Genomic DNA, 23,375 nt, shown 5'->3' with positions numbered 1-23,375 from the left:
GACACCCCCCACCTTGATCATTTTAATGCCCTTGGGACCAGGCCCACCCAGGAGCTTCATTAAAACAAGCACAGGAACCCACACTTGTTTTCTTTTTTTAATTTTTGGCAGATCCGCTGTGAGACCCGCCGCACCAGAGCTAAGGGGTTAGGGTTTCCCTACCCTGGCCCCTTTTGTTTTATCTATCTTTCTTTCTGGAACCCGGCTGAATCTGAGTCCCAAGATGGCTGCCAGCACTTCCTTACTGAAGTGTTGTCAGCCAATCCAATCTCAGCATGAGATCAGAATGGTTTGGGAAGCCTTAGCATCCCTATATATAAAAATGTGTTTTTTCTAATTACTAAAAAACTGCTGAACAGATTTTCACCAAAATACCTTTCTGCCAAATTCCCAAACAGCACTCATGTGAGCGTTGAATTTTTCAAAAATGTTTCATTAAGATTTGTCAACAGGCACCAAAGATATAGGCAAGCAAAAACATTCTTTTTTTTATAGAAGCTAGGCCCACACTTAGTGCCGACTGCCAATAAGTAAATATCTATATATGTATATATTATACACTATATATATGTATGCATGTGTGAGTGCATTACCTAGTGGCAGTCACCACTAGGTAGTTATAATTAGGACTTAGTTTATACAGTAAAAGCTGTTTTTTGCTTGCCTATATCTTTGGTGCTGCTTGACAAATCTTCCCAAAAATTTCCCCCACAAATTGTCAGTGAAGTGGGCTGCTGTCTGGAAAGTTTTGGGTGATCTGTGAAGCAGGGTCCGAGATAAGGGGGGGTGAAATTGAGAGCATTTCCAATGTTAATTCCCATAGGAAAAACTGAACAGCAATAAAGGCAGTGGATGGAATTACACCAAGTTTGGCAGAAAGGCAGCTCTTGGACTAGAAAGAGCACTATTTGTTATTTGGTGTAAATCTGTTTAGTAGTTTTTGAGAAATTGAAGAAAATCCAAATTTGAATATACAGTGACGTGAAGGTTATGAGACTCCTTCCAATCTCGTGCTGAGATCTGATGGGCTGCCAACACTTCAAACCAGGAAATGTTGGCAGCCATCTTGGGACTTGGCTTATAAAAAAAAAGAAAAGGGGCCAGGGTACGGACACCCTAGCCCGTTAACTCTGGGTGAGGTTCAATAGGAACCCACTTACCCCCCCCCAGAGCAAAAAAGCAATTAAAAAAAATGTTTTGCCTTGATTCGCGTGGGATCTGGCAAAAAGTTAAATAAAAAAAATGAAGCATGCGCTTTGTCTTTTTCAAGCCCCAAAGTGGGCCAAGTCCTGGGGGCAATGTTTATTGAAGTGCTGCGGGGGACACCTGACCCACCCAGAGCCCAGTAGGCCTAGGGATGCAACCTGCCTGGGGCATTATTTAATATTAAAGCAGGGGGGCTGCCCTGCCTCCCGCAAACCAGAGGGCCATGACCTCCCCAGGACATTATTTGATCGGGTGGGGGGCACAAGACCCCCCCACAGCCCCGGTGTCCACTACCTCCACAGGACAAATTTACAATTAAATAGGTGGGTCTATTTTGGACCCCCTGCAGCCCTGGAAACCACCACCTCCCCAGGGCAGATGTAAGAAAAAAGAGATTGGGGTTGATTCTGCACCCCCTGCAGCATCGTGGACCACTACCTACAGCCCCTCTCCCCCCCCAAAAAATGTAATATTTACACTTGGCCTGGTAAATGGGGTCCCTGGGGCTGATACTGGCCTGAGAAGGGGGGCCATGTGGGGTTAGGTGGCTATAGGGATTGTGGCCAGGTGCTGTGGACAACCCAGACGTGCACAGCCAAAAGGCTGTATGCAACAGCAGCTAGATTAGTGTATAACAATGAAAATTACTTGTTAGAAATGGGGTCTCTATTTGGCAGAGGTATGCACCCTTGTCTAAGTAGGCACCACAATCCTAGTCAGGGTAAGTCACACACAATCCAAATTATCATGTGCCCAACCTCTGGTAGCTTGGCGTCTAGCAGTCAGGCTTAGCTTAGAAGGTGATGTGAAAAGTATTTGTGCAATAAATCATGCAATAACACAGTGAAAGCACCCAAAAAATACACCACACAGGTTTAGAAAAATCTAAGATAGTTATCTGATTAATTTAAGGTCAAAACGATCAAGATTTGATAAGTACAATTTGAAATATTACTTTTGCAATGTTAAGAACAGTCTTAAGTCTTTAAAAATCAGTAATTGTCTCTTGTGTGCACAAAGCACCTGGTTTGTGTCAAAATTACACACACGGAGACCGCAGAAGAGGAGATGCGTGGAAAAAGGAAGGTGTGCGTCAGATTCCCCGATGCAGCACAGATGATTCGTCATTTCTTCCCAAGCTGCAAGGGCTTTATGTCAGTCTTGGATTCTCACTGCAATGCGGGGTTCTTTTGACGCCCAGGGATGATGCGTGGAAATCCTGGGCATGCGGGATGAAGTCACAGGCGCTGCCTCGATCCGGTGGACGATGCGAAGGAGTTTCTGTTGCACGGCAGGCACTGTGTTGATTCTTCACTTAGGAAGTCGGGCTACCTCATTCCGGTTCTGCTGTGCGTCGATCCGGTATAGCTGTGTGTTGAAGTTCTGGTCACAACGCAGGCGCTGCATCTATCTCCACTTGGGGAGCCGGGCTGTGTCATTCCGATTCGGCGATGCAGCAATTTTCTCATCACTGGGCAGGCTGTGCATCGTTTCTGGCAGGCTGTGCATCGATTTTTGTCATACAAGAAGTATTTTTCTCCCTGAGACTTCAGTAAGAGGAGACAAGCTCAATCCAAGCCATTGGACAGAGCTTCTCAGCAAACTCAGAGACAAGCAAGGCAGCAAGGCAACAGCAAGGCAGCAGTCGTTCACAGTAAGGCAGTCCAGGTGAGTCCTTTGGGCAGCCGGGCAGCTCCTTTTGACAGGTTGCAGAATCTGGTCCAGAAGTGTCTGATCTGGTGGGGTCAGGGACCCAGTTTATGTACCCAAAAATGCCTTTGAAGTGGGGGAGACTTCAAAGAGTGGTTTGCAGTGCACAAGGTCCCCTTTCAGTACAGGTCTGTCTGCCAGGGTCCCAGCAGGGGGTTTGGCAGTTCCCTCTGTGAGAGCAGGCCACTAGCCTTTGAAATGTAAGTGTCAGGCCCCTCCACCCTTCCAGCCCAGGATGACCCATTCAGTATGCAGATGAGTGCAGGTGTGACTGAGTATCCTGTGTTTGTGGTTGATTGGGTGAAATACACAAGGGAGCTCTCAACCAGCCCACCCCAGACGTGGACTGGAGAGAGGCTGTAAGGCAAAGATAGATTTTAAGTGCCGAGAAATGCTCCCTTTCTAAAAGTGGCATTTCTAAAATTGTAATATAGAAATCCAACCTCACCAATAGGCAGGATTTTCTATTACCATTCTGGCCATTCTAAACATGACCTGTTTACCCTTTTCTGATCAGAATCTGCCACTCAAACTGTACATGAGGGTAGCCCTAATGTTAGCCTACTAAATACATTTAGGAGGTTTCCACTACCATGACATATAGGTATATGTCCTGCCTTTTACCTACACAGCACCCTATAAAAGCAGCAGGCCTCACAGTAGCGGAAAACAAATTTAGGAGGTTTCCACTACCAGGACACATAAAACACACAGGTATATGTCCTGATTTATGGGATACTTAGGGCCAATGTTCCCTTTAAGGTGCACGCGTCTGCTTGCTCACACAATATCTTTTCCCACCGCGCACACACATTTATAAAGCATGCAGGTCACGGAGTTTAAGTAGCTTTGTCTGGCTGGAGGGCACTGGGCCACATTCAGGGCAATAAATAACGCTTATCAGCAGGCTAGCTGGCAGGGGTGATCGCTTGCTAGATAAAATGTTCATTTTGTCACTGAGGGCATTGTGTTCTCTCCAGTGCGTAATTTGTAAATAAAAAAAAACTTGCTGGTGCCCAAATCCCTCTTCTTAAACATATTGCTACTGCAATTAAAAGTGCAAATGCAGAACACTAAGGCAGTAATACTGAAGCCATCTTGGGCCTCTTCAAACCATTTAAAACCAGTCCTGGCCCTTCAGCTCACTCTTCCAGCTTTCTCGTTTCTCCCATTGTGACACTATTTTGTTTTTCTTTTCCTCCGTCTTTCCCATATGTGTCTTTTACTCGTAGTAAATGCTTGAGTAAGAAAAATAAGTATCAGCCCTCAAAAATAGGAAACAACAAGTAAAACGTTCCTCTTAAATAAAAAAGGTGCCGGTGCCCAAACAGCTGCTGCAATTAAAAGTGCAAACACGGAATACTGAGCCAGTATAATACTGAACCATCTTGGGCCTCTTTAATCCATTTAAAGACAGTCCCTGGCCCTTCAGCTCACTTTTGCAGCTTTTTGCTTTCTCCCATTGTGACGCTTTTTTGTTTTTCTTTTCCTCCGTCTTTCCCTTATGTGCCTTTTACTCTCAGTAAATGCTTGAGCCACATGAAGCTACGCAGTGGAAGGCTGTTCTTGTCACCTTTCTGTTGCTTGCTGTGAGTGCATGTGCTATCGCCTGAGTCTTGCTTGGGAGACTGTTGTGTACAGTAAAGGGCTTGGAGCCTGCCTGTCACTTACTATTTGTTTGCTTGCGTGGAACTCTTCTCTACAGTCTTGTAATTCGTCACTGGAAGCCAAGCATCATTTCCATTCCTCTGTGTAGAGCAAGTACCAAGCACTGATTGATTCAACTTAATCTGTGCCCCCCGCTGCTCCTGACGTGAATGAGATTCTATTTTCTTCTTTTTACCTTCTAATGCCCTGGCTTTTTTTCTTTAGTGGTAAATTAAAGTTATGGAGAGAAAAATGCCAATGATCTTGGTAGTTATGCACTGTGCTCGCGTGAATGGTCAATTTCTTGGTGCACGTATCCTTGGCTGCAGCTCACAGAGACCTTACACTGCTGCACACAGTGGGAAACAATAGAGGGAACATTGCTTAGGGCCTACCATAGGGGTGACCTATATGTAGAAAAAGGGGGGTTTAAGGCTTGGCAAGTACTTTTAAATGCCAAGTCGAAGTGGCAGTGAAACCGCACACACAGGCCTTGCAATGACAGGCCTGATACACGGTTAAGGAGCTACTTATGTGGGTGGCACAACCAGGGCTGCAGGCCCACTAGTAGCATTCAATCTACAGGCCCTGGGCACATGTAGTGCACTTTACTAGGGACTTCCAAGTAGATCAAATATGCCAATATGCCAATTGGGTGTGAACCGATGTTACCTTGTTTAAGGGAGAGAGCATATGAACTTTAGTACTAATTAGCAGTGGTAAAGTGTGCAGAGTCCTAAAACCAGCAAAAACTGTGTCAGAAAAGTGAAAGTAGGCAGGCAAAAAGTTGGGGGGATGACCATGCAAAGGCTGTCAGGTCTAACATTACTATATGTCGAAAAAACATAGAAATTCACTGAAAAAAACAAATGTTACTGGGATGTTATGGATAGGAAATAGATTAAAATATATATATATATAAATTCACTTAAAAAAACAAAGGTTAAAGTGACGGTATAGTTAGGTTCTGAATCTACTGGTAGAAAGCCATAGAAATTCAACAGTTATTGTTAGAGTTCTTTCAAGTAACTATAGAGAGAGAGGGGGAGTGAAAGGGAGAGAGAGGGTGGGGGAGAGCGAAAGAGTGAGAGAAAGAGAGAGTAAAGTCGCCCCAAGGGTATTGGAGAGCTTTACACAAGCACAAAGTTACATTATTTTTTTTTCATGCACGGGCAGATTAAAAGCCATCTTTGCTAATGTGTCATGCAACACAGGGCAGCTGTGTTGTGTAAAATGGAGAGAGCAGAAACTAACCATATCTACTAAGATACCGCACACTTCTGGTCTCTTCTAGTGCTGAAGCATTGTGTTTTGCCTCACGCCAATGTAGACACCCTTGTGCCATGCTGCAAGGGTGCCTGTGGTATGGGCAGGATTGTTTTTATTCAGGAAGGAACACCTTATCGCAAAAGAAAATCCTCAGAGCCATATTCCTCTTTCTCTGAATTTAATAGAATTCAGCACACACATAAAGAGGAAGTAATCAGAAGAAAATAAGAGATTTCTCCTTGTTATGCCTCTCCTCAGTAGGTGCACCATTTTGGGGCAAACCTAGGATTACTACCTTTAGTAAATCTGGGCTGGCTTCCAAATAGATGGGTGGATGCATGGGAACGCCCATGCTCCAACCATGTAACACCTACATGTACCTGGCGCATGTAATGTAATGCTACGGAGAGCAAGGCACTGTGCTGCATTGCTATTTTAATAAAAGCCATGCAAGGTGACACAAATCGGCCCTTGCTTGGCTTTGAAAAACTCAGCTAGCATTTTGCATTCTGGCTACGCCAAAAAACTAGCACAACCACATGCAAAATGTGAGCAAATCAGGACCTAGATCTCATCAAGAGGACATAAAATAGACAAGGCAGGTGCAAGACACCTATTGCTAGTAAAACCAAAACACTCAGAAGCATAGAGTGATGTTGTATATGAAATAAGCAAAAATAGAAATGGGAATTGTGGGATTTCATTGGAAATTCAATTTTACTTAGTGACTGAATACTGCAAGTGAAACACATCAGTCCTTCAGTGACACCATGTTTTACTTGTCTAAGTACCCATGCTCTTCTATTAAATTGACAAGGGATTTTCTTGACACTCATCTAATTCAACAAAGCAAATTTCAGTTGGCATAAAGTAAGTTCACAAGTGTGTTATTCATGCATAAATTAGTAATTACACTCATGATAAGCACACCTTTACTCTTGTCCTTACACAGTTGCAAAAATTCCAGGCATTATACACAGGCAATTTACACATGTATAGGCCTTACAGATGTCTTTCACTAATCAAGCCCCTGTCCTTAGTATACCTAGATGTTGGAAAATAAATAAAATCTCAGTTTTCAGCCCTGATATATGGGCTTTGGATGCATTCCCCAAAAAGTTCTTAAATTAGTTTGATACATGAAACCTCGAAGGCAGATGAGGTCACACTTAGTGATTTTCAAGTGTTCAGTTAATTGATAGACGAGTTAATAAACTTGCTAGTGATCAATATAAAGAAGGACCAAGAGCTGCAATCACAAATTCATTTTGTCAAGCATTTTTGGTGATTGAGCTTTCGGTCTATCAGTTTCTTATATCACATTGTACCTTACAAAAAATACAACTAGAAAGAGCAGTGTAGGCCTAAAATGTGTGCTGATGCTGGAGAGGTGAAGAGTTCACTTCAAAATAGAATACATGACCAGCAAGGTCTTAGTTAAAGGAAATCTAGTGTTTGCAAGCTTCAAGGAATGTATGGTCTTAGCACACATGCATGTATTCTGTTATCAAAGTAAACTAAAAACTATATTGAAGAATAGGAGCAGGAGACTGAATTAGCCAAGGGAACACAGAAGGCCTGATTTAGATCTTGGCTCTAACGGTCCCAGCGTTGATTTCTGTAAGATTTCCCATCTACTCACTAGGCAGGCCGCCCCCTCTATTTAGATGTTGGTGGGTCCATAGATGAAAGGCAGCCAATGAACTGCCACCACCCCCATGAGTCACCCTGTGTGTTGACGGCGCCATAAGCAAAAGCAACTGGTGGATGGTCTCCAGTCACTTTTACCACAGAATCAAATTACTACCTTTAGTAAATCTGGGCTGGCTTCCAAATACATGGCTGGATCCATGAGAATGCCGTGCTGCAACCATGTAACACCTACACGTACCTGACGCATGTAATGTAATGCTACGGAGAGCAAAGCACTGTGCTGCATTACTATTTTTAAAAACATCATGCAAGGTGACACAAATCAGCCCCTGCTTGGCTTTGTAAATCTCAGCTAGCATTTTGCCTTCTGACTACGCCAAAAAACTGGCACAACCACATGCAAAATGTGACCAAATCAGGGCCTAGATCTCATCAAGGGGACATAAAATAGACAAGACAGGTGCATGGCACCTATTGCTAGTAAAATCAACACACTCAGAAGCGTAGAGTGATGTTGTATATGAAATAAGCAAAAATAGTCACTTTTTCCACCAAATCAATTAGGATGCGCCTTCCTGCTGTCGCAACTGTAGGGGCTAGACCTCCACACCTGAGTTGGCGGATTGGAATCGATAAAGGGATGAAAGTCAACTTTTTCAGAGTTTTCACATTTCCTGCCACCATGAACCCGGTCATAGAAATCCTGCCATTGCTACTGCTCCTGGACCAAGATGTATATCAAATCCATCTTCACCAGAACAGAAGGTAAGTCACAGTATTAACTGTCATCCTTGGAATTGTGGGGTACAGTAGCACAAGACTCGTGCATAAACAGTAGGCCCAATAGGAACTACATTAATCCATGATAAAGTAGGAGTTGCCCTACAAAATGCTACAAAATGCTACAAGTGGGTATACACAGAATGTACAACCAATGTTACCTCTAAACTGCAAACATGTCAGAGATGTTTGAAGGTGACATGACCCATTGGTTTGTGCAATTTATGACAAACATTTGATGTAATTTAACTTTAAAGTATCAGGTTTCCTGTGTAATGCATAGGTATATATCATAGACACATCATGTTAAAATAAACACACATGCATTCTTTAGTCATAAAAACAGAAACACATATAATTTTGGTGTAAGTGATCAGACTCTGTGGTGGGACAAAGGCTAGGTCTCATCAAGGCGAAGTGCAGCATAAATGGTGTTGATGGCATCTGGTAGGAATCCCTCTGATAACCTTGTCTCAGTGAGATGTATTTAAATGGATCTTATAGTACCCCTGACGCATGTATGTTCCTAAACAATAGGTAAGGAGGCATGCTTGGGACAGCAATTATATAAGCAATTCCCTCCAAAAGTACTTTATGTTCCTGTCACAAGTGGGAAAGGGGCACAATGTGAATAACCACATGTCTCACTAAACTTTGCGCTGATAGTGATGCCTTCACAGAGTGGCACTGATAACGTACAATCAAAACATTTCACTAACTATAAACATAGAAGCCATTTTGAAAGAATTAATTAAATATGTAGGCTAGGACAGAGCAAGCTAAGGAGATTAAAAGTCCCTGGATGATCGGGGCATAGGCCTGCAAGCCAGAAATCTAAGCCAAACTCTTGATTCCCATTAAAACTAAATAGCATCCACTACAGTCCTGGCAAAACGACCCATTTTATCCATGCCTAATCCCCTTTGTGTCACTGTTTTGGAGTAATACACAAATCCCAACAGCACAGCCATTCACAGCCAGGTCACCCGGACACTTACAGAAAGCACAAAGGGCTAGAACAGGAAAGTGCCAGCTTTCTATAGGTGGCATTTTGAGAACTGTGATTTAAAATTTGACTTTACCATTAAAGAGGTATTTAAATTACAATTCATTTGAGTCCAAACAGCATATGCCTATCTGCTCCCAATCCACAGTTAGTAAATGAAAGAAGGTAACCTGATATTAGCCAGTAAGATGTACAGGCTTTACAGTAGTGAAAAATGACTTTAGGTGTTTTCACTATCAGGAAATGCAAATCTTAAATCCACATGGACAACTTTTTAAATACCATTCATTCTGCTCTATTGGCTTTCAGGGTCAACCTAATGGGTGACTTATAAGTATTAAAAATGAAGGCTTAAGCCTGGTAAAAGTTTTATTTGCCAGGCCTAAATGGCAGTTTAAAATGGCAACAATGAAAGACCAGAGACAAGGGTTAAAGTGCTACTTTAGTTGGTGGCACGTGAAGTGCTGCAGTCCTGTCAGTAGCATTTATTTACTGGCTTTGGGTAGATGAAGCAAAACATACTAGGGTCTTACAAGTTAGTTAAATGTGCCAGTCAGGTGTAGGCCAATTTCACTATGTTTTAGGCAGAGAGCACAAGTAATTTACCACTGGTTAGCAGTAGTAAAGTGCTTAGAGTCATAAAGATAACACAAATGAATTCAACAAAACAGGAGGGACAAATGCAAAAGGTTTGGGGTGAGATTGCAGAGAGGGCCTGTCAGGTTCATCAGTGGATAGACTTCTGTCTGCAGCCTTGGAGCGATAGGAAACTCTTTGAGTCCAGGTTTTGACTGTCCTTGTCTGCCAAAAGTAGGGGAGACAATTTCTGGAAGCTATGATGCCTCCTCAGAAGGGATCCCAAGAGGAAAAACACAGAAGGGAAAAGCCTTTGATGGTGATCGAAGAGTCCCGGTAGGTTGATGAGCATTGGTACTGATGGTAGAAGATCAGGACTGCAGCAAGGGTCAGAAGGTGAAGACAAGGCTAGTGGAAATGCCAGAACCAAGGGAATAGAAAAGTTCAGAAGGGAAGCAACATGAGCAAGAATCACCAGCAGGAGCAAGGAGACACCAGCAGGTGTGAGGATACTCCAGCGAGAGTGAGGATACACCAGCAGGAGCAAAGGCACACCAGAAGGAATGAAGAGTGTTGCAACGCAAAAGAGAAAGACAGTTCTGCTCCTTATATACCGAAAAACAGGAAGTGATGTAGAGAAAGAAGTTAGGCTGTCATGATGGATTTGTGAAGTAAAAATCCTTCCTAAGGAATTCTGGGAAGAATAAACTACAGACAGCAAGAATATGGCTCACAAGGAGAGGAATGCCTCCAGCCAGCAGACAAGCAAGGTGAAGAATGTCACTCCTCTGCCCCTTGTAGGAATCCCCAGGCTGCAGGTAAGTGTATAGGACATCTCACTGTATAATGCGGGATTCCAGGGAGACAGTGGAGTGAGCCGTGGGTCGTGCTGCGACCTGTGGTGTAACAGGGCCAGGCCCAACAAAGGACATCAAACAAAGCTGCCCATGCACCATAAAAGATGGTGGAGCCAGACAGTGCACCACTCTCCTCAAGAAGACAAAGAAGGTGGGAAAGGCAGGCAAGCACAGTTCAATTTGCCCATATACCTCGATAATTGTAATAAATTAAAATGCAATTGATGGTCAATGTTTTTGCAGACAATGTAATGCTAATGTGTTGCTCTGAGGCATATGCTGTATTTGAAACTTTCTGGTTATTCCTTGAGTGGATAGATGTTCACTTCCTCTGTATCATGTTGCCAGGTCGGTACTGATGAGTATCATGTACATTTTAGCCAATAGTGGAGTTTTATGCTTCTGAGGTATGCAATTTATGTATTCATGGTGTCAGTTGTGCCCTTGTGTGACAACAGTATGTTCAGGTGTATACCAGTGAATGGCTAGACATAGGTGTTTACAGTGCAGAAATACAAAGTGACATATAGGATAACATTGGATCAGCCAGGGTGAGCTTCGTGGGATGTTGGTACATGCAATGGATTTCTGGTTTAGTAGGCAAGAGAGCTAAGTGCATATTCTAAAGATTATTTTTTATGTAGTTTGCTTCATCTTTTGGTGGACAGCTCACTATGCAGCATTTTGAGTGATAATGCTTGCAGCTGTGTTATAGGTCATGGTGATTTGGGTGACTGAGACTGTCCTGTGGCTCAGGTGTTTTATACATATTGTTGTGAAGGTGAATCATATGTCTCTTAGAGTGATTAGAACCCTATATTCCACTATGTGTTGTTTGAACGTGGTTGATTATTACAGTGCTTTCAAGTGATTTGCTGTATTTTCCTGGACATCAGTGAGGCGTGTTATAGGGCACAAGCTGAACCTAGACTGTACTGAGGCACATCTCAAGGTTCCTGTTGGTAGACATTTATGATGCGAGGCTACATAAAGGGAAACTATTTGGCATTGTCTTTGTGTCAGCCTAATGAGACCATGTGTTGTATTGCTTAAGTGATACCCTAGGGATGTTTCATTGTTTTTGTTTGATTCTTGTGCAGGAAGGGAGAAATTGTGGGCTCTGCCAGGTAATGTTACTCACATGCGTGAGTCCCTTTTGTTTGCTATGTAAGGAGGGAGGAGTGGTGTGGTTGGTGATGTGCACTGCCTCATCTCCTTAGGTTTCTCTGTATATGCCATATGCATAGTTACATAGATGTTCTGTGAAGAAGGTGTTATGGTTAGATAAGTGGGTTAGCAGGCTGGGTACAAGGGTCTTTTGTTTATGTTGATGGGGGAATCGTATGCATGCAATATGGAACCTATGGAATCGTGAAAACGACAGATTCTGAACTAAAGCAGTTGAAGGAGCCTGGCAGGAGCTGTTGGTGGTGTACGGCTTTCTTCAATAAATGTTAGTTATAGAACTATTTCCGGTGCGAAGCTTAGTACTTGCGATTCCCAATTGGAACGAGCAGGTAGATCAGTGGGCTGTATGGGAAGACATCTATACTACTGGCAGGGCATTCATTTTGTATATTCTCGCGCTGCTTTCAGTGGCTGGTATTGCTTATGTAAAAAATATCAAACTGTACGATGTATCAATAAATGTACTTTTGCAGGTAAAATTTAAAATACAGTATAAAAAAAATAAAAAAACAGTAAAAGGTTTTTTCACATACGACAAAATGAATGGGAATCCCCTCTTGTCCCTCATTTAACCCTAAGGAAGGAAAATAGAAATGAAACGCGTCCTCTTCTACCAATTCGAATTCACATTTGATGTGGAAAATAATCCTAAACGAGTTTTCCGGATAATTCCTATACATTCATTTACATTTTACGAGTTATTTTGGTACTAGCTATTTTGCTCTCAACAATGATGTAAATCAACAAAGATTTTGCAGTAAGAGGATTATTGGCTGGAGTTCTCTCTTTATAAATTATCATTTTTTTATGTTGAAAAAGGTCATACAAATAACTTTTTTCAACAATACACATTTTCAGGTCATGACTTTACGAAAAATCATGACTAAAAGCTGAACTGTGCTTCTGTAAGATGTACTTATTTTAATATGTGATCGAAGCCGTTTCAAGCTCTTACTCAGTTTTGCACACTCAATCTCATTCTTAGCACCCCGTTAAGCTTTAAATTGGGAGCAAATGTTGTTTGCGCCTGATTACAAATTCGGAGAAATGCTTAAATTGTGCTTGCACCCCGGGTGTTTGCTCACTTAAATTTCTCCACGTACCAGTTTCACATGGCCGAATTATTGTTTTATGTAAAATACTATGAAGTAATACTAGTGGATAAAACTGGCTTCATACATTATTCCCCATTTCCCATTAGGAAACTTGGAATTGGCGCAAATATTTCCCACAGTAATACTGCTACCCTGGGTTATTTCCTGCTGGTGGTGTGTGCACCTTATTCAATCGAGTCAAACCGAAGGATACCCTCCAGTTTGTATAATATAGGGCCTTCTTTAGAGTTTGGTACATGACATACTCTGTCACAAACTTAGCAGATATTCTGTCCTCTATATTACAAGGGTAATGGGGGCTGTTCCTCCATTAGAGTGGAGGAGCGTCGCCCCGTCAACTAAAATGACACTTTTAACCTCTCAACCCAGCTGTCTTTGACAGCTGGGTCGACAGCAAGGACAGGCCTCCAGTGCCCTCGGGAGCACCGAGAAAGGCCACTCCCCCCAATCTTGGTGTTTCTCTTATGCTGGTTAACACTATGAGAGTAGCGCCAAGAGTGGTTAAGCGAGTTTGCACAGGCCCGTGCTGGAGTCTCAATGAGACAAGAAGACCGAAGTGAGAAGGACATGGCATCTGCTGCATCCGAGGTAAGTGTCTTTTTATTTTAAGTGGTGCATGCATGTACCCATTTGCCTGCCACACCACTCTTGGAGTTACCAGCCTTCACTGCCATAAATAAAGCACTGGTAATCAGCGAACTGGATATCTACCACTTTTCGAAAGAGTATACCGACCACCACACTCTAAATGAAGGCCCATAGTCTTTAAAGGTAATTAATCTTCCAAACAAGGTTAATGTTCAAGAAATTCGGGTTTAGAAAGTAGCCCACACCAGAAACTACAAAACTCACTGTCCTTCAGAGATTTTTGATTAGCTGAAGATGAGCCAGTGGATGGGCATTAACAAGGAGGTGGTTTTGGACTCTCTGCACAAAGCACCAATTTTCTACCTCTGTCCTTGGCAATTGGGCACAATTTCTCTTTGTAGAGTCAGACTGCCACAAAAAGCAAGAGCCCAGTTTTTCTTAGGCGATCGCCACCGGTGCTGGCGAACGTAAAGGTAGCCCATTCTTTATTCTACCTCGAGCTTCTTGTTTTCACCACCCTACGTTTCTTGTCTTTTTACATCAATCCTGCAAGTTCTTTACAATAGCCCGCCCCATTTCCTTTGTCACTTTTTCTATCTTCCTCTTTCTTTATCACTTTTCCGCTTTCTCTTTCTTGCTCCAGGTCAAAATCTGATGATACAAAAGGTTACACTCCCAGAAACGAGTGCAGTGATCCATCAGCGGCGAGCACGTGCACAAATTAAGCACTGGCGGCCAAGCCAACATTTTGCTTGCCATAGTTTCACATAAGTGAGCCGATTTAAAGCGTCACGGCATGAGCGTGAAGCAGCACACAAAAGAAAAAAAAGTTCGGTTGCAGTCAAATCTATGGGCAAAAGTGCAATTAGCCATGTAACAGAGGCGATGTCTAAGGCGGTAATTAAACCGCCCCAAGGAGGGACAAACGTAAAGCATTTAATAACGAAAATAAAGGATTTTTGAAGGGCAAGCCCATGAACGAGTGATAGTGATTGGCGTGCGGTGGGTGTGGTTAAAAGCCCAGATACATACCATAACGTCGAAAAGCAGCACTTGAGCGCTGCTATGCTCCACCTAAAAATGGGTGATTTTCTTAGAGATTTTCATGTAAAATATGCCATCATCTACCAAGTCTAAAATATGTCCCCTTTTCTACTTAGTCCGTCGCCACATGTACACAAAAGGGATAATTTTGTAAACCTATAGAGCGAAAAAACACTAGCCGGGATCACACCCTTTCACAGAAGATTCTTTGTAAAACAGCAAGTCACCTGCTGCAAACAGACTTGCTCCACAAAATGGAAGAGAACAGGTGAGAAACTGCATGTTATTTTAAGACGTGTCTAATAAGACACTATTTCTGTTTTAGTCAGATGCAGTGTAGAGTGACTAATTGCCTGCAGCTGCAAACTACTGCAAATTGCAAAAACAGAGCGCAGACGAGAATTATATATAACAGGAAGGCAATCCGCCTCGTGTGAAAAGAATCTCTTTTAATTCATGCTAATTTCTTGTGTACTGTGTAGTCTGTGAAACAGCTATTTGATTACATTCGATTTTTCTAAATTTGTGGCGAACGAGCACACCAGCCATACCGGTGCCCATTATAAACAGTGATTTGTGCAGTCAAGCGTGTAGGAAAAAGGTGGCAGCTATCACAAACAGTTGAGTAGCAAAATGTTAGCAGAAGTGCAACCTTTACCTATTACCCAGGAGATAATGAGCAGCTCCATCCACGAGAAGCTGGAGGTTTTCATCCTGAACAGCTGTTTTGAGTTGTCGGTGTTAGTTTCATTAGGCCGGAGTTTGGTGCCTTCAAATCTGTCAGCTGCATTCATGACCAGCAAACCGAGGAAAATGGTGAAGGAGGCGGCGTGAGCCACGAACTTCATGAATGGGCCTCGCAAGATCTTTCCAAGCTGAAAGAAAGGCCACAAAGCACAGGCAAATGTGAAGAAAACACAGTGCTAAATGAAGGCAACAAAATCACTGTGAATATTTGAACGGCATGGTGTGTCAAAACACAGAAAGACATAAAAAAGATGCTTTAATGCACACATGTGCTTATTGTTCTAATAATGGTTGGGCTCCCCTCTAAAAGGACGTCTTTGAGTTTGGTTAACATAAAAAGGTGCTTATCAACCAGGGTGTAGTGACGCACCATCTATACCAGCTTCAGCGAGGGTGTAAATGAACATCTTAAAATGTTTTTATGGCTCTTCTTAACCTTGAATTGTGACTTCCATGGGGCAAGATAGAAACAGAAGCTAATATCACTGCAAAAACAGAATATACCATGCCACAGGTTTATGGTGGGGGCACGGCCTGGCAAAGGAGACAAATGTGGGCACAGCGAAACTTTTGAGCAGGAGGCTCCTCATCGTATAGTGAAATGGTAGAAAAGTTAATTTAGTGGAAATCAAACTATAGTTCACGTGTCCAACTTGAGCCACTTGCATTCGAGTGAAGGATTGCTATTTCGATTCATAATATGTACATTTATCCCATGTTGATGTCAAGAAAGTTGTGATGATATTCAAGTCGCCAATGAAGAACTTTCACACATGCCAATCAACAACCAACAAAATGGTGAGTATCTGGCGTATCATGCTTTTACTCGGAGTGTTTGAGTCAGGCAATGCCCTGCAACGCCAGCATGCTATGGTTCTTTATTTTTTTTAATTTCATGCCTGTAACTAGAACAATCTGCCAAGTTTTATGGATCACAACTTAGGCAAACACTAGGGTATTGGCTTGTGCTGAACGCAGGTAATGGCATTTTCACTAGGGGGGGTATTATGCACAAAGTATATTTTGTGCCACTGTACACCTTTCAAGAAGTGTGCCAGGCACAGAGACTGTTCCTCCTATTATAAACAATGCGCTGTTACCAGGACACCTGCTAGTTCGCGCGACCCTCGGGTCAGTGCATTCAAGTGAAGCAAGTGAAGTAAGGAGTGGCTACTTCAAAGCTGCTCCATGTTTCACAGTGCAGGCGGCATGCTGCCTACACTTTGATGGGAGAGCAAAATCCTCTTGCAAGGGGGTGCAATGAGTGACTGCGCCCACCTGCAAGGGGATGTCTGGTGGGCCCAAGACACCCAGTTTCTCCCCTCCAGAGGGCTGACTTTTAGAGATGTACTAAGAGTGTGCCACCTGTTTGTGGCACACTTTAAGTGTGCCTCCTAACTACTGCATTATCACAAAGGTAAGGATATCGCAGTAAGTATAAATGTATTACTCTGAACTGCAGCTCTCCATACTTTGACAATATACATTTGTGTACCCATTTGCGCTGCGTGTGTAGTAGAATTTTTTGATTTTTGGATAGTGCCACAAACCCTTGCTGTTATTTGGCTCTAGTCTTGTCTACATTAACCATTGTAGCATTTAAATACTATAATACAAACTTGAATAGTATAATTCCAGAAAGCAAAAGCCATCTCTTGGGGTAATCCCAAAAGACATGTTAAGGTTTAGACTGTCTATTAAAGAGAAAAGGAATGCTCCAATAAAAAGAGCAACACAAGCTTGTATTCAGGCAAACCACAAGGGTGTAGGACAGTCCCAAAGTAATGCTACCTGCAGAATTGGTGGGACTTAAGCTCCCTGCCCCAGCAAGTTCATACTGTATAAGCGCCATGCATAAGTGTGCCATTTGTACTTAGTGCTAGTGTCTTTCTCAGGATTCCCCCAACACAGGAAGCACCTCCTACATTCCTCTATCCAAACTTCCGGACACTCTACCTCAGGTTCCCTCCCTGGATCCTCCCAGTTGTCACAGAACAACCACCAAGGATTTCCCACTATATAGCTCACTCAAGGTCCTCATCTGGGACATCCTTGGGATATTTGATCACACGTTCAGACTTCCTGAAGAAGTCAACTATGAGTTCTCTTCCTTAAATATATTGTCAGAACCCCTTTCAGAGGGCTACTTGGCATGCTGGTGCTACTAGGTTCAACCATGTTGATTGAGGCATTTTACTTCTGAAGTCCTGGGGCCCAACCTACAATAGATCCTGAGCAACTGAGACAAGTACCCCTTCTGCCTTGGTCCTCAGTGGTAGCTGTGGGCGAGCAGTCAAGGGCTCCCCAGAGGGAGTACCTACAGGTAAGTGAACACGACTCATGACTCAAAGTGCAAACAGTACGAACAATAAATCAATGTCAGTCAAATACTTGCCTTTTATAAGAAAATAAGTATTTTATTTCTAACTCTACAAATGCAAAGTCAAAATAACATTCAGAAGCAACAATGCACTCTCCTTGAAGTCGGGGCTCTTGTAGTTGTGAGGCAAATCCCTTTCCCACCCCCTCTCTTCCTTGCATTGTGTTCAGGGTTATTCCTAATTCACTGGTGGACCTATCAAGGGAATGCTCCCTAATGGACTGTAATCAAGAGTTCCCATTTGACTCTTCAGGAATTAGTCAAAAGTGTCTATATTGCCATTACAACATTAGCAGCAAGTCCACTGGGGCGCACAAGGACCATTTCAAGGCGTACACATTCATGCAGCACATAAGTGTTCAGCGTTGTTGAAAGTGCCCTCAGCGTGAGCACCCATGAGGTCTGATCCTGCTCCTCCTAAGCTGCGCTCTATTTCCTAAGTGGCACTCCTAGAAATCTCCAGCTATTGGAGCAGCTCCCAGCTAGTGGGCATGTGGTAAGTTGACCTTTCCCAGCAGAAGGTTAATCCTTTCTTGGTGCTCCCGACTGAATCCCAACGGGTATGCAGTGTCATCTGCAGCATACTTGGGGCTCCATCATGGGCAGGTCTCTCGCTGTGCAGGATCGACCTATCAAACACAACCTCAGTATTTTCATTGGGCAGTGCACTGAATTGTCTTGGAAACATTGCTAGTGGCAACCCCGTAAGACTATCAGGCATACGGGGTTGCTGTGGTACCTTCCAGCATGGGTGCAGACTTCTCTGGTGCAAATGCCTCCACCACAGTGATTATGAGTCTCAGCGTGCTCAAAATAGCAACTTTAGCAATGGCCTCCTCCCAGCATATGGGTCACCACTGCAGGGTGGCATGGTTTTGGCAAGTCTCGTGACTCAATCAAGGGCAGCTTTCCTGGTATGCAGGAGTCACCAAAATGGCACTCCTGCACATGGGCTCAGACCCAAACAGCGCACAGTCAATCAATCACACCATACACGTGGAGTCCTCACATTAGGACACCCCATTGGACCTTGCTTCCTCCAATGGTTTCCTCTTCCTCACAAGCCACAATGGTCTGGGAAAGCCAAGCAGAAAGGAACCAGTGTGCTACAGGCTTCGGGGTAGGTGCTCTTGGTTTTCTTGGATGATGACCCTGCACCCAGCAGGGAGACCAGCAGATATTTGCCACCAGCCCTGGTCCAGGCCGAAGTCTTGCAGAGCTTCCCCTCCTCCCACACACAATTGGCTGCTTGGCAGATGACCATGTTTAGGGTCTGAAACTCCCCTTCTCATAGACCATTTTCTGCTTCTTTTGAAGTGTTCACTTCTCTTTTTCTTCTTTTCCCTTAAAAGGATGTCTAACATAGTAGGCCAAAGCCCCACATTACTATTCATGGGATTTCACACCTGGATGTCAGCCACGGTGGTATGTGCACCCAAAGGTCAATCACAGGCTCCTAGTCCTAATCTTTATGCTTCCCTTATCAGTCCCATCTCCTTTCTGAAATGTGTCCAGCCTCTTTCACTGATCAATCAAAAAGTCAAAGACCAAAAAAAGCAATAAATAAAGTGAGGAATAAAGCTATTTTTTTCTTCTAATTTAGCCTGTTTTACTTAAAGAAAAACCGGATGCATTACAATAATTTTCTAAGAGTAGGCAGTGGTCTGTGGGACCACAGTCTGCTCTTAAAAAATGTTTGTATCCTCATTTTGCGAATGGGAAGGTGTCCCTCACGGACTCCTTCCCATTTGCAAATGGGTTACCAACAACTTGAAGTTGTTGGTAACTGCCATTGTTTTGCGGTCGCATTCACAGTCGCAAAACAATCATATATTTCACTGTAACTCGCAATTAGGATGGGACACCCTTGGCGCGGCCCTTCCTAAATGCGACTCATAGACCTATTTTGCTATTCGGTAAATATATTACCAAATCGCAAAATAGCATTTGTACATCCATACCAATACATGCATACATACAATGTCTAGAAGACACTCTAGTAACTGTAATTTTAAAGATAATTTTATGATTAGAGAACCGGTTCAGAAAAGTGTGTCTCTTTCAATCCCAATGACAAGAATTTATGGGAAGCTGAAAGTTGAACAATAAAATTATTTACTACTAAAATCCAGAACTGATATAAACTGAGAGGTAGATCTTGATTTTGAATAATCTGAAAATTGTGAATCGGACCTCTAACACAGCACCCTTTATTCGAAAATCAGGGTAAGGTAAGTAAAATATCACAGATGAATTACAAAGGCAGCTCCCTGACACTAAAGCATACATGAGAAAAGAGTTGCTGTGTTTCCTATAAGATCAATGCATTCTGTCGGACGGAATATTTACAGACCAAACACAAGAGGGCTAACTAGCCTGTCACACATTGTGAACCTGGCATCACATTCTTAATTTGAAGGTTGTTGTATGTTTGTTTGTGAGCTAAATAAATAATGGCCATAGTAGGCATATTAGTTCTGACACATAAAAAGCTAGATATGCCTCATCAGCTGCATGTTGTCTTTGAAAAAAAGTATAAATAGTAAAATATATACATTAAAAGGATGGTGTTAATAACTGTGGCCTTAGGGCTGTACCAGAGTTTCCATTCAAAACACATTCCTCATTTTCTTAATAACTATGGTACCATTTGACAAATCTGCACAAAGCTTTTCAATAAAAACAAAATCACTCGATTAAGGTTTGACATGTTAAATGTCGTGCAGATCTATACTGGGACAGGTACAAAGAAGGAGTATCAAATAAAGTGACTTTTGCATTTTAATTCCAGTAGGAATCTTTGCTCTCTGATAGCAAACTTCTCACGAAAGTTGAATTTTACTTGAAGAAGTGCCTACGTTTGTTGTAAGTCCATTCAACAGTTTTGAAGAAATCAGTGTTTAAAAGCTGTTCTGGGGAGGCTCGAAAGGGCTAAAGAGTTAGAAATAAATGTACCTTTAATTCTCAAATGTCGGTTTGAGGACCATCCATGCACTAAATAAAAAATTATCCAACTCCTAATGGATGATGGTCCATGGTCTGTAGATTCGTAACGGAGACCGTGGACATGAGTGTTCTGATTGACTGGCTGCAGTACAAAATGTTTTTCTGTGGTTCCAATTACAAGAAGTGGAGCAAAGTCCCTTTATCTTGAGAAAAAAATGGAAAGGCCATATAAGAGGTCTAGTGTGAGAAAAGGCCTCTTTTTGACATCATTAGTCCCCCCGTTTTGCCTGATGTATGATGTAGTCTAGAAATTGTAGTGCCCAGGGCCCCTGCTAACCAGGTTCCCTGGTCCAGAGCTCTTTCCATTGTCACAAGTGGAGACACCTTTCGCTACCACTATAAGTCCCTAGTAAAAGGTACATAGGAACCCAGGGCATGTGGTACTACGGGTAGGCCCCTGAGGGCAGCATCACTGATTATGCCGCCATAAAGGGCCATTGCAGGCTGGGTGTACTGGTGCAAACCTAAAACACAAACTCAACATGGCACACTGCCTGTGTGCCATGGCCACCCTACACTGTATATACTATGGGTAAGACACCCCTCTGGCAGGTCTTACAGCCCTAAGACAAGGTGCACCATATCGTAGGTGAGGGCATAGCTTCATGAGCAATATGCCCCCACTGTGTCCTTGCTAAACCTGGGACGAGAGCAGCAATTTTAATACATGTGCTAGACATTGGTCAACACGAGTTTGCCAGCTACATGATGGCCACTCTGAACCCTGGTTTATTTGGTATAAAACAACTCAGAATGATAAATCCAAACATGTACCAGTATTGGATGTATCCCTAAATGTACCCAGGGGCCACCTTAGAGGTGCCCCCTGCAAAATCTAATTACCCTGGCATGGTTGCTGACTGGTCTTATCCAGCCTGTCACCTCCAGACAACCAATCTACAAACCTTGGAGGAAAGACCCATCTCTCTGGTTTGTAGAACAATGCCCTTCCTGGGTGCAGGTGCTAACACCCCCTCCCTCAGGAATGTGCACTGCCCTGGCAGTGAGCTTCAAAGGGCTTAGTGCCTTTGAAACTCGACACCCAGGCCTTCTGCTAGCAGCAAATGGCCAACCCCTTTGCAACCCCCCACTTTTGGCGGGAGTGAAGGCGGTAAACTACATAGGGGGTAGGAGAAGTCACCCTACCTGTCATTAACCACCCCTAAGGTGTTGCCCGCACGATGGACACTCCATTTAATTTTCCTTCATCTTGGATGGAAGGAAAATAGCCAATCGGGGATAGGGAAGTGACCCTTCTCACAGGAAGTGATCACTGTAGTGGGTGTAGCCACCCAAAGGTAGGTGCCCCATTGGGCACTACCAGGGTCCCCCTAAAATGGCCACAAGAATTCAGTATTTAGTGGGCATCCCTAGACAAGATAATGAGATTTGATGGACAAAAAAGAAGACCAGCACCAAGAAGATCCACTGCATGAGAACTGTGGCCCTGCTGCACAAAGAGAAGGCGCTGAACCCTGCCAACTGCACCCAGGACCCAAAAATTGCCGCTGAGGACCTGCTGGACAGCTGGAAAAAATCTAAAGAACTCCAGAAGACCACCATGCTTTGAAAATCACCCACAAACTCCTTCCAGAGTGGATGTATCACTCTGCAACAAGAAGAAACCTGCAAACCAGTGAGGGTCACTTCACTGACCAGTGAGGGTCACTTCACTGACCAGCTGCTAACTCCCGAATGGATGTTGCAGCTGAACCTGATGACACACCAATGACTGCAAGAACAAACCCTGCAAGTGTGCCAAGTTTGATGACACTGCGCCCCCCAGATGGTCAACCCCTTTGCAAACCTCCACTTTTGGTGGGAGTGAGGGTGGGAAACTACACACAGGGTAGGAGGAGTCACCCCACCTGGCATGCACCACCCCTAAGGTGTTGTCCGCAGGGTGGACACTCCATTTCATTTTCCTCCATCTTGGATGGAAGGAAAATAGCCAATCAGGAATAGGGAAGTGACCCTTCTCACAGGAAGTAGTCACTGTAGTGGGTGTAGCCACCCAAAGGTAGGTGCCCCATTGGGCACTACCAGGTTCCCCCTAAAATGGCCACAAGAATTCAGTATTTATTGGGCATCCCTAGACAAGATAATCAGATTTGATGGACAAAAAGAAGACCGGCAACAAGAAGATCCACGGCACGAGAACTGCGGTCCTGCTTCACAAAGAAAAGGCGCTAAACACTGTCTACTGCACACAGGACCTGACAATCGCCACTGAGGAGCTGCTGGATAGCTGGAAAAAATCTAAAGAGCCCCAGAGGACTTCCAGGCTTTGAAAATCACCCAGGAACTCCCTCCAGAGTGGATGTACCACTCTACAACAAGAAGAAAGCTGCAAGCCAGTGAGGGTCACTTCACTGACCAGTGAGGATCACTTCACTGACCAGCTGCTACTCCCGAACAGAAGTTACAGCTGAACCTAATGACACACCAATGACTGCAAGGACAAACCCTGCAAGTGTGCCAAGTTTGATGGCACTGCGCACCCCCAGTAGTCGAACTGTACCAATACCGTGGGCATTGGTTAGCTGACATCGGACACCAGGAAATCCAGTGCGCCCTGGGCTGAAAAAGGACAAGGAGGAAGC

The 23,375-nt window shown here is 43.5% G+C and overlaps 1 protein-coding gene across 3 annotated transcripts in view; it reads right to left on the bottom strand.

The window, feature by feature from the left end:
• The window catches only part of TRPC6 (transient receptor potential cation channel subfamily C member 6), a 401,605-nt gene that overhangs the window by 238,799 nt on the left and 139,431 nt on the right, over positions 1-23,375 (bottom strand). For all 3 annotated transcript variants that reach the window (XM_069202381.1, XM_069202378.1, XM_069202380.1), the window contains exon 4: positions 15,298-15,514. In XM_069202381.1, coding sequence (XP_069058482.1) covers positions 15,298-15,514 — 217 coding nt within the window. The remainder of the gene's footprint in view (positions 1-15,297; positions 15,515-23,375) is intronic.

The sequence above is a fragment of the Pleurodeles waltl genome, chromosome 8, assembly GCF_031143425.1.
Source record: "Pleurodeles waltl isolate 20211129_DDA chromosome 8, aPleWal1.hap1.20221129, whole genome shotgun sequence".
NCBI classification, from domain to species: domain Eukaryota; kingdom Metazoa; phylum Chordata; class Amphibia; order Caudata; family Salamandridae; genus Pleurodeles; species Pleurodeles waltl.
The sequence above is the reverse complement of the archived record's forward strand: the minus strand, read 5'-3'. Positions and strand labels throughout refer to the sequence as shown.